Raw genomic sequence first — 12415 nt, forward strand, 5'->3', positions numbered from 1 at the left:
CCCCCCCTGGGGAGATGGCCCCCCCCCCATCCCACCCTCCCGCGGAAGCTAACATCGCCTGGGGAGACAACCACCCCCCGCGAAAGCTAACAGTGCCCAGGGAGGGCACCCCCACCCCCCACGGCAGCTAACACCGCCTGGGGAGCCTGCCCCAGCTCTCTTCCACTCTGCGTCCTCCACTGAGCACGCCGGCATCACTCTAATTCTCCTCCCCTCCCAGGCTTACAGCACCAAGTGGAGGAGACTTAGAGCGGGGGCTGTGTGCTCTGCGGAGGAGACAGAGTGGAGGTGATCTGGGGCGGGGAGCGATTCTCCTGTGCACCCCTCCACCCCCATTACTGCAGGTGGCCGCCTAGTTTGCCTAAGTGGTTGCACTGGCTTTGGGCGCTCCTTATCTAATGATTGTCATCAACATCCCAAGATTTTGGCTGCCAGTTGAGACTGCTGCCAAGAGTCAAAATGTTCTTTAGACAGTGAATGGTAGGACAAAAACAGATTGAAAGTAGTTCTCCCTAGAATCACAAGAATGGGTAGTATGAACATCTACCTCTGCAGAAAAAAACATATAGTTTTATCAGGAGATTAAATGTTAATGACAGAGTAGACAAAAGTAATTTAGAAAGCACCGTTGTGCTTGCAAAGACCTAAATCAGACAGTGGAGCCACAAAAGGTCTTGCAGTTGATTTGTGAGAAGTGGCAAGACCTGTCAGTTGGACACTCAGTCATTAGTTACTTTGGAAAATTTTAGCTCAGGATCCCTGCAGAAGATATAGGAATAGTAGATCTAGAAGCAGTACTAAATAAAACACAGTTTAAAACTGTTTATCCTCTGAAACAGAAAAAATATAGAGAGTTTCCCTGCAATGGGCCCATTTAACCTCCATATTCCACTGTGTATAGGACTGGGACCGTCTCTTATTTAATCAAAAATTCAGAAATGTTCATGGGACCAAATGGGTTTGGCCGAATCATCTGTGTTCTTGGGCTGGATTGCACATGGTTGGAGATAGGCAAAGTTGTAGACGAGCTAGCATTTTGGCATCAAGTATCAGTTCTTGCCCTACACTGTTTAACAGTTTTATCAATGACTTGGAAGAAAACGTGAAATCATCATTGATAAAGTTTGCAGGAGTGGTAAATACGAAAGAGCACAGGCCACTGATACAGAGCAATCATTTGGTCAAGCTGATCGCAAGCAAAAATAATAATTGTAATATGTCCAAATGAGAAGTTACTCACTAAAAAACGAGTAACAAAAAATGCAGGCCATATTTACAGGATGAGGGACTCTATCCCGTGAAGCAAGGGCTCTGAAAAAGATTTCAGGCTCATGGAGGATAATCAGATGAACATAAGCTCCCAGTGCAGTGCTGTGATTTAAAGGGCTAATGTAATTCCTGGAAGTATAAACGGGAATATTGAATAGGAATAGGGCACTTGTATTACCTCTATATTTGGCAGTGGTGCAACCACTGCTGGAATACTGTGTCCAGTTCTGGTGTCCACAGTTCAGAAAGGTTGCTGATAAATTGGACAGGGTTCAAAGAAGAGCCGTGAGAATGATTAAATGTCTTCTAGTGAAGACTCAAGAAGCTCAAACTGTTTAGCATAACAAAGAGAAGTTTAAAGGGTGGCCATAGAATCCGTAAATGCCAACATAGGGAATAAATATTTGATAATAAAGGACTCTTCCACCTTGCAGACAAAAGTATAACAAGATCCAGTGGCTGAAGTTGAATCCAGACAAATTCAGACTAAAAATAAGACACACATTTTTAATAGAGTAAATAATCATTGGAAAACATTACCAAAGGTTATGGTGAATTCTGCATCACTGGTGACTTTTTTTAAAATTAAGATGGGATTTTTTTTCTAAAAGGTACACTCTCTAGTTCAAACAGGAATTCAGGGAGGTCCTGTGGTTTATGCTGTGTACAGTAGGTCAGACTTGATTATCATAATGGTATCTGTGATTTCTGAAAGAGTGGGAAATTGTTGGGAGTAGGGTAGAGGTATTGGATAAGCATTAATAACTATAGGTAACAGCATAAATAGGAAATTAAGAAAATTAACAAATGTTATAAAAATGGGAAAGGATTAGTCATAGGAAGGATCTAAATCATTTTAGGAAAGAATTAGTTTAATAAAACTATGTTGGAAATAAAAACCATTAAAAGCGGAGTAGAGTGGAAAAGAAGTCTATCTATTGTATGTACCATGTTGGATAAAGGTTACAAACTCTTAATCATAAAGTAAATATAAAAAGATAATTTATAAGAAAGATAAATAAGTAAAATCGGCAAGGGGAATGAAGGAAGATATTTTTAAAACATTGCAAACTTGGCTTAAATATTCATGTGTTACATACCACACTCTGCCATGCTCTCCAATTTTGGTCTTTGTGTCATCTACGTCGATTACAAGGTCTTTGGGGCTGGGACCTGTTGTCTTGGGTATTTCTCATGCATTTAACACAATTTCTAGACAGCAATGGCCACGTGAGTCTCAGAATTGGAACTATTTTAAACTTCTTAGCGCTGCATACGCTACACTCAGGTCCCTGTACATGAATAAACTCCACTTAAAATTATATTACCCACAGACTTTTACTTTACAGTCCTTATTCTTGATCTTTTCCTGTGATCTGATAGAGATGGTACCACCACCCCATTATGCCACCTTGCTTTCATTGAGGAGAACACATAAACCCAGTAAATCTAGTTTTATTTAAAGACATCTCATCTATGTAAACTCAGTATAATATCACTAGGTACTGTATGGACATGGATAGGGACTGTAGGTTTGCATCCATATGTCGGAGATTCTTGAAAGTGTTTAACTGAACATTTCCTTCCTGCAGGTGGCAGTCCTCCCCAACCACCCATCCCCCACCCCCATTGACATGTATGTAGTTATAAGTAAGGCTATGTTTTAGTAACGGCTATTTTTAGTACAAATCATGGACTGGTCACAGGCCATGAAGTTTTTGTTTAGTACCCGTGACCTGTCTATGGATTGTACTACATACCCCTGACTAAATCTTGTGTACTCTGGGGGAGAGGTGGGAATCCCAGATGCTTGGGCGGGAGGTGGCCTGGTGGTACTGTGGGGGAGAGGTTGTAGGGCTGGCAGACTCCCTACTTGGTTCCGCACAGCTCCCCAGAAGCAGCCAGTATGTCCCTCGGCTCCTAGGCGGTGGTGTGGCCAGGGGTCTGTGCCAGAGCTCTGGTTCCGCAGCTGCAGGCAGCACGCAGAGCTGCCTGGCTGTGTGGGCCCTCTTTTTGAGCCATTCCCCGAGAAGTCTGAAAGATGGCTCACATGGTTACGTATGGAACTGGCCTTTGCACTGATGAAGGTTTTGGTCAGCGGCCCATTCCTGCTCTGAGAAATACACAAATGCCGGAGACAGTCTCAGCTTTTATTTTTTAAAAGCCTTGCTCTTTTGACCATTGTAAATCAGTTGCTAGAGTTGAAAGCTTCTCTTCAGTATTTCGTGAGAATCACAGCTTATTTACAAAAACAATGAGGAGTCCAGTGGCACCTTAAAGACTAACAGATTTTTTTGGGCATAAGCGTTCGTGGGTAAAAAACCACTTCTTCAGATACATGGAGTGAAAATTACAAATGCAGACGTTATATAATGACACATGAAGAGAAGGGAGTTACCTCACAAATGGAGAACCAGTGTTGACAGGTCCATTTCGATCAGGGTGAATATAGTCCACTCCCAATAATTGATGAGGAGGTGTCAATTCAGGAGAGGCAAAGCAGCTATTGTAATGAGTCAGCCACTCCTAGTCCCTATTCAAGCCCAAATTAATGGTGTTAAATTAGCAAATGAATTTTAGTTCTGCTGTTTCTCTTTGAAGTCTGTTTCTGAAGGATTTTTTGTTTAAGTATAGCTACTTTTAAATCTGTTATAGAATGTCCAGGGAGATTGAAGTGTTCTCCTACTTGCTTTTGTATTTCACCATTCCTGATGTCCGATTTGTGCCCATTTATTCTTTTATGTAGGTACTGTCGAGTTTGGCCAGTGTACATGGCAGAGGAGCATTGCTGGCACATGATGCTATATATCACATTAATAGATGTGCAGATGAATGAGCCCCTGATGGTGTGGCTCATGCGGTTGGGTCCTCTGATGGTATCATTAGAGTAGATATGGGGACAGAGTAGCCAACGAGGTTTGCTACAGGGATTGGTTCCTGGGTTAGTGTTTCTGTGGTGTGGTGTGTAGTTGCTGGTGAGTATTTGCTTCAGGCTGGGGGGCTGTCTGTAAGCAAGGACTGGCCTGCCTCCCAAGGTCTGTGAGAGTGAGGGATCATTTTCCAGAATAGGTTGTAGATCGTTGATAATGTGCTGGAGAGGTTTTAGCTGGGGGCTGTACGTGATGGCCAGTGGTGTTCTGTTGTTTTCCTTGTTGGACCTGTCCTGTAGTAGGTGACTTCTGGGTACCTATCTCGCTCTGTTTCCTCACTTCCCCAGGTGGGTATTGTAGTTTTAAGAATGCTTGATAAAGATCTTGTAGGTGTTTGCCTCTGTCTGAGGGATTGTAGCAACTTCAGTTGTATCTTATGTTTTTTACCCACGAAATCTTACGCTGAAATAAATCTGTTAGTCTTTAAGGTGCCACCAGACTCCTTGTTGTTTTTGTGGATACAGACTTACATGGCTACCCCTTGATACTTGACAGGTTATTTACAATCCCTTAAGCTATCGAAGGCTAATCACTAGGGTGCATGTAAACCGTAGTCACAGCTCTCTTGATTTCTGCATCGACCCTTGATCATTTTATTGGTGTGGGGACTCTGCTGTCACTGGAAGCACCTTCCCAGTCAGCTGCCTACAGCAGGGCTAGCTTCTCTACTGAGCTACCAGTGTGACTTCTGGCCATGAGGGTAGCACAGTAGCATGAAAGGTATGGGCTTTGTTCCTTTAGTCAAATCATTTCACCTGACTGCTGTACTTCCATCTCTATAAAATGGAGATAATTCTTTCTACCACACAGGACTGTTGTGAGGGTGGCTGATGATTATATGGGTTATAGATAAGACTGATTTAATGGTGGGTATTTTTAGAACAAGTCATGGACAGGGCACAGGCAGTAAACAAAAATTCATGGTCCGTGACCTGTTCATAACTTATATTAAAAATACCTGTGATTAAATCTGGGGGGCACTGGGGTTTGGGGGGGGGCGTAATTGGGAGAGCACCCAGGCCCAGCAGCACGAGCTGACAGGGACCACGGCTACTTCGGCCGGCCAGCGGGATCGCTACCCGGACCAGCAGACCATGGCTACTCCAGTCGGCTGGGGACCGCTGCCTAGGGCTGCCGGAGCAGCGGCTGGTTTGGCTGTCCCGAGGACCAGCTACTTGAGCAGCCCTATGGTCAGCCACACTGGCCTTTGCAAAAGTCACAGAGGTCGTGGAAAGTCATGGAATCCATGACTTCAGTGACTTCCGTGACAGACATACAGCCCTAGTTATAAGTGGTAAAATTCACCAGAATGTGCACACTATCTTTTGGCATGTGGTGTTATTTATAGTCATCCTAGTCTTTCTGGTGTCTTGGGATAACTGTCCCTTGCAAGACTTTCACATGTGAAGTCAATTTTCTTACATAAAACAGTAGTCTATTAAATTTGGGTGTGCTCCAAAGAGTAATTTCATTAACTGGCCCTAGAATCTTCAGGCCAGTGGTGTGGTGGTGATGGACGAGAGTTATTTTGGTAGTGGAAATGAAAAATGAAAAGAGTACAAGAGACCAAGTTCTGTTTTTGAAGGGGATTGTCTTCTTTCACAGCAAAATAGTAGTAGGCACAGGTTATGGTCTATTCTCATACCTCTAAGATGCCCTCTGATTTTCACATAATTTATGAAGCAGCGTTTTTCCTTCCCTGTGAGCAAGCCTCTAAGAACATAAGTGCAGCCACACTGACTCAGACCAATGATCTATCTACCTCAGTAACCTGTCTTCCAATAGTGGCCAGTTGCGCAGATGCTTCAGAGGGAATGAACAGAACAGGGCAATTTCTAGTGATCATCCCCTGTTTTCCAGTTCCAGCTTCTGGCAGTTGGAGGGTTAGGGTCACGCGGAGCATGGGGTTGTATCCATGACCATCTCAGCTAATAATCATTGATGGACCTATCCTCCATGAATGTATCTATTTATAAGTTTATAATTAGTTTATATGACTGGAGAAGATAGTTACCACTTAAGATGAACTGCATCCAGGAATCTTGTATTGCTGGGATTGAGCCCTTCTGATATTTCTCCAAGCTTATTGGTGCAGCCTGGTTTTCATTTTGGAGCTGTGCAGGACAGTAATCTGGCCATCTGTATAAACATTCAGGAGGCATTATAGACTAGGTTGGTGGATGCTGTCTTTATGAATGTGTTCTTCATATAATACAGTGGAGAACTAATACCAGAAAGAAGGATTTGCCGAAGTACTGATTATTATAAACCTATTTTCTTACTAGCTTTTATCTCTCTGTGTTTGCACATTTAAATAGTATGCTGATGACTGAGCCTGGAACTTGGGACCTTTTATGTTAGCTGTAGGCCAGCCTTGTTCTTTTCCACTCAGTCTGAGCTTGAGGTCAAATAGCACAGTCTCATCTGTGAGCTTTTCTCTCTCCTCTTGCTGGTACTAGCTATACCTTTCTGTTGCTACCACCTTTCCTTCCCGCTGTTGCTATCCTCACTTTTTCCCAGGATTTATGCAGATTCTGTTCTGCTTCTACAGCTTCCAAAATTCATGTTCAGACTATAGTTTTGAGGGGAGATTATCAAACAGATTATTCATTCTGTTCATTCTCATTCTAACTGATATAAAAATGTTTGTGGGGCATAAATAATTTTGTTCTATTTTTTTGTATTCTTTTGTCATTAATTTTATGAATTGGGCAACAAGAAGAAAGTCAAGGAAAGTATGGACCCCTCACTGAATGAGGGAGGCAACCTAGTGAGAGAGGATGTGGAAAAAGCTAATATACTCAGTGCTTTTTTTGCCTCTGTCTTCACGAACAAAGTCAGCTCCCAGACTACTGGACTGGGCAGCACAATATGAGGAGGAGGTGACCAGCCCTTTGTGGAGAAAGAAGTGGTTTAGGACTATTTAGAAAAGCTGGACGAGCACAAGTCCGTGGGGCCGGATGCACTGCATCTGAGAGTGCTAAAGGAGTTGGCGGATATGATTGCAGAGCCATTGGCCATTATCTTTGAAAACTCATGGCTATCGGGCGAAGTCCTGGATGACTGGAAAAAGGCTAATGTAGTGCCCATCTTTAAAAAAGAGGAAGAGGATCTGGAGAACTACAGGCCAGTCGGCCTCACCTCAGTCCCTGGAAAAATCATGGAGCAAGTCCTCAAAGAATCAATTCTGAAGCACTTAGAGGAGAGGAAAGTGATCAGGAAGTTAAAATAGTATGGGCTGGATGAATGGACTATAAGGTGGATAGAAAGCTGGCAAGGTCATTGGGCTCAACGGGTAGTGATCAATGGCTCCATGTCTAGTTGGCAGCCGGTATCAAGCGGCATGCCCCAAGGGTCGGTCCTGGGGCCGGTTTTGTTCAATCTCTTCATTAATGATCTGGAGGATGGTGTGGATTGCACCCTCAGCAAGTTTCCAGATGACACTAAACCATTGCCCCTTACACACAGAGTAGGATGGCCTGAACTTGCCAGTAAAACTTTAGTGGTTTTTTACTTATTTTTAATGCAGTTGTTTTCACTGTTAGACTAAAAAACACGGGCAAAATAACTTTGGAAATATGGCACAGCCATAACACAGATTGTGAAAAATGGGAGAAAGGAACTTTTGAAGAATTATGAAAAACTACATTGTTTTGGGAGAAATCATCAGTCTCCGTTATATCTGTACAGACAAGAGAGACTCCAACCACAGGAAGTTTAGCAGCGTTTGCCCTTTTAACTTAACGCAAACATAGACTATCAGGGTTGGAAGGGACCTTAAGAAGTTATCTAGTCCAACTCCCTGCTCAAAGCAGGACCAATCCCCAGACAGATTTTTGCCCCAGATCCCTAAATGGCCATCTCAAGGATTGAACCACAACCCTGGGTTTAGCAGGCCAATGCTCAAACCACTGAGCTATCCCTTCCCTCCATATATTGCCTCTATATAAAATCCATGGTATGCCCAGATCTTCAATATTGCATGAAGATGTGATCCCCCCATCTCAAAAAAGATATATTGGAATTGGGAAAAGGTACAGAAGAGGACAACAAAAATGATTAAGGGTATGGAATAGCTTACATATGAGGAGAGATTAATAAGACTGGGACTTTTCAGCCTGGAAAAGAGACAACTAAGGGGGATATGATAGAGGTTTATAAAATCATGACTATTGTGGAGAAAGTATATTGGGAAGTGTTATTTACTCCTTTTCATAACACAAGAACTAAGGTCACTAAATTAATTTAAGAGGCAGCAGGTTTAAAACAAACAAACAAAAGGAAGTATTTCTTTGCACAATGCACAACCTGTGGAACTCTTTGTCAGAGGATGCAGTGAAGGCCAAGACTAGATGAGTCAAAAAAGAACTTGATGAGTCCATCAATGGCTGTTAGCCAGGATGGGCAGGGATGCAAAACCATGCTCTGAAATGTCCCTAGACTCTGTTTGCCAGAAGCCGGGAATGGGCGACGGATCACTTGAGGATTGCCTGTTTTGTTCATTCTCTCTGAAACACCTGGTATTGGTCACTGTCAGAAGACAGGGTATTGGGCTAAATGGACCATTGATCTGACCCAATATGGCCATTCTTATGTTCTTATGCAATAGCAACATAGTTATTTTTAATAAGCCTCTGCTCTCCTGAGTGTCACAGCATGCTAACAGTTGCCAGAATCTGCATGCAAAACACATGGTGGCTGATGGCATGAAGTAATGTCTTGTAATACGTATGAGGATAGACAAGCACGTTGGGGTAACATTGTCAAGTCTCAGATTTGGTGCTTAATTATACAGAGAAAAGAGAGTTCCATGTTGTGTATGAAAAAAAGTCTGTTATAAGAATGTCAGTGACTGAAAGTCAGACTAGCCATTTGGTTAAAACAATATGTTGCCAGTACCCCATGTGGTCTGGTTTGAGAGCTGAATGCTGATTGAGTAAAGCAAGACGTGTGTCCGTCCTAAGCCCCATCTGTTCTCTTTCTTCCCACTCCCACTGTAGAAAGATTTTAAAATTCAGCCAGGTCATGAGCACTGTTAACCAACTGCAGCTAGTTTAAATTAAGATTAAAAGTGAATATGCTGCTTGTGAACAAAGACTTCACATAAGTTCTCTCTTAATTCACCTTTTGAGGAATGGAACAGTGTGTCATATTAGAGACGTTTAACTTGGCAATGGTTTTTGAAAGGTCTAAAATGATTGCCAGTCTCTGGAAAGTGGTTAGTAAAATGCACATTGATCACAGTGTATATTAGGAAGGAGGGGCCATTTGGAAGAGGCAGCAGACTTGGTTTTCCTATTTAGCCATGAAAGTTTATTAGCATTTGAACATCAACAACAGACTTGAAGAAAGGACGAACTAGCATTGTATTCCAGCTTTTTGCAATAGTATAGAGTCATTGAGGAGTGGAAGGAAAAAACTGTATGGCTATTCAGATGAATCTACATGTCCATTCTACACAAGAATTTTCACGGGATTTGTAACTCAGCCATAAAAAATGTGATCGTGGCTGAAACTCTGGCAAGTGAGGTCTCAGCCTGAAAATGGTTGTTTTGGGAAATTTAGTTTTTGAGTTATGCAAGTGCAAATTCTGCTTGAGAAATGTTATATGTAAAGACTTTTTTTTTTTGCATTTGTTTATCTCCAAAACACATTCATTTTTTGAAAATGAAATGTACTAGTCTGTCCCTACTGTGGACATCTCCCCTTGAAAAAAGTAGTCATTTCATTTTATAAAAATGAATTACTGCGCAGGTGGGGTAGTATTTGGTCACTTTAAAAGTTCCTGTCAGTGGTTTGTTTTTTGGTTTTTTTTTTTTTTGTTGTTTTTGTTTTTGTTTGTGGCCTTGCTGTGCATTTTGCCCAGCCATATTTAGTCTGCATACTAAAAGTTAGTCTCCCCAACTATATTTACTTCATGAACTTAGCTTTCTTTTCCCTTCACCCAGATGTATTGTAAATTGAAGTAGATTTTACTCTGACGGGCCGGATTTTAGTCCGTGCACTAAATTTTAGTCCGCAGACTAAAAAATAATCCGCGGATTATTTACTAAATCAATTCCCTCACTGAAAACTACATTAGGAATGTTTAACTGTCTCACCAGAACATAAAAGTGAGGGAGTTCACAGCTAACGGTGAGTCACGTCCGTCCTCTAGGCACTTAGGCACAATAGAGCACTGACACCATCCCAGCTTTCAGGATGCGCCTCATTGTGCTTAAGTGTTGGCATACATCTTGTTGTGCACTTCACCTCTAACTGTGACTGTCCCTTGCTCTTAATGTTTAATGTTGTACCCTTTTGTGTAGTTCTTGGTGGGTGAATTAGCCAGAATTTCAGGTGGAACTGTGTTGAATTACTATAGCTAAAAGATGCAGGTTTTTGCTTTAAGTAATGGGTGCAAGGGTATGAGGGGGAAGATCTCACAATAAAGTGAGAAAACTAAGTCCATACCCTCACTCCTGAGGAGACATGTCCAGTTCCTGAAGAATCCTAAAGAGGATAACATCATCAAAACAAATCCATTGGTGGGGAAGTCAATCCAAAATGGAGAATAATCCGCGGCGGCCTGGTACACTCATAGCTCACACAAATTTAAGACAGCCAAATTAGAAATACAAATTAAAACTTCTTATTTTCTCTTCAGCAGAAATCATAAATTGGTTTTTTAAAAAAAATTCACATTGTGTCTTTGGGACAGATTTACAGAGGAAAAATATGTATGTAGTCTGTGCGTGAGGGATTCACACACTAAGACAAACTAATTCAGCTCCATTGTCTATGGACATTTATATCCAGGACAGAGAGGACTGCAAATTATTTAATATGGCAGCTCAGTTACCCTTTTCTTTCTAGTTAGAATTTTGATTTCAACTTTTTTTGTTATTAATTTTTTTAGTAAACGCACTGGCATTGGAACATAAATTAACATAGAAATGTTTCTATACTATGCCTCACCATTGCACAATCAATTTTTTTAACATACACTGTGGTCAAGTTGGACTTGCTGCTATGGAGACTGATGTTTAAAGTTTCTAATTGTATAAACATTTTCTGTGTCGCCCACGCCATGGATTTCTTATAATATTGGATATATTTTTCCTTGCTGGACTATTCTCTTTTGGATTGACTCCCCCTGTTTGGATTATTTCACTGCATTATCATCTTTAGGACTCGTCAGGAACAGGACATTTCACCTCAGGAGTGCGGGTATGTACTTAAACGTTTTTTCAAATTATTAGGGCTAGTCTTGAAAAGAGGAGAGAGAAAAGCTAGAAGTGGAAAAGTTGGGTTCAAACAGCCACACATCAGCTAGCAGCCAGGTCAATATTTTCCCCGTGTCATACAAGAAGGTAATGATTAGATAGGCGTAGATCTGCACACGTTTCACTTTTTAATTACTCTTTATTTGTGGAGGGTGGGTATTTGTGTGGGGTTTTTTGGTTTTTCAGTTTCTGACGTGTAGATTATTGTAGTAATTGCTTACCTTGAGTGACTCATTCCGAGTCCAGACAGAGGCTGAGCAGTTGTTTCTTAAATTATATAAATGCTGACAGAGGTTCACTGACCTGAAAGATAAAGAATTTAAGGGAGTAGGAGGTCAGAGGGATTCCTTTGTTAAAGGGCAGATTTCAGTGGCTCTCTGTGTTCTATCTTCTTTTAATAAAAGGAGACTGTCCTGTTCTCGTGTGGGCTGTAACTGGGAAACGTATGCCACTGCACCACCCTTATATTGTGGTCAGTAATCCAAACTCTGGAGGCAATGGATTTTGACACGGAATGTAAATAACCTCCATCTACCTCTCCCCCTAAAAATTTACGCACAGCTACTTCAAGCGTGGAAGTCAGCAGAAGTTCTGTGACTTCAGTGGCTACATCATTTGGGCTTTAGTGCCAAACTGAAGCTTTTTCTTACGTTACTGTAGCCTTCTCAGTAACTTCCCAGCAACCTGAACAAATTCTGCTCTCTTAGTACCTTAACTCTTTGGCTCCAGGAGTCAGGATTCCCTGACATGATGAGTTAGTACAGAATGCATTAGAACTAACTCAGGTGCTCCTGACCCAGCTGGGTACCAAGGAGTTAAAAAAAAAATCAGTCAATTGTTGTCAGTGACCTGATTAATTTTAATTAATATGAGCGTAAATGTCTTCAGTTTAAAATCTGCCCAAGCAGAGCCTGTCCAGGTGTCTGGGGCTGCAGTCAGTTAGCATGTGAT

At 41.8% G+C, this 12415-nt stretch overlaps 1 protein-coding gene across 4 annotated transcripts in view; it reads left to right on the forward strand.

Moving 5' to 3' along the window:
* GSK3B (glycogen synthase kinase 3 beta) overlaps positions 1 to 12415 on the forward strand; it is a 238443-nt gene that overhangs the window by 205366 nt on the left and 20662 nt on the right. For 3 of the 4 annotated variants that reach the window (XM_032799930.2, XM_032799932.2, XM_032799929.2), the window contains exon 9: positions 11370 to 11408. The exons of the other annotated variant lie outside the window; for it this stretch is intronic. In XM_032799930.2, the coding sequence (XP_032655821.1) occupies positions 11370 to 11408 (39 nt within the window). The remainder of the gene's footprint in view (positions 1 to 11369; positions 11409 to 12415) is intronic. 4 annotated transcript variants of the gene reach the window in all.

Source organism: Chelonoidis abingdonii, chromosome 1 (assembly GCF_003597395.2).
Source record: "Chelonoidis abingdonii isolate Lonesome George chromosome 1, CheloAbing_2.0, whole genome shotgun sequence".
In the NCBI taxonomy this organism is placed as follows: domain Eukaryota; kingdom Metazoa; phylum Chordata; order Testudines; family Testudinidae; genus Chelonoidis; species Chelonoidis abingdonii.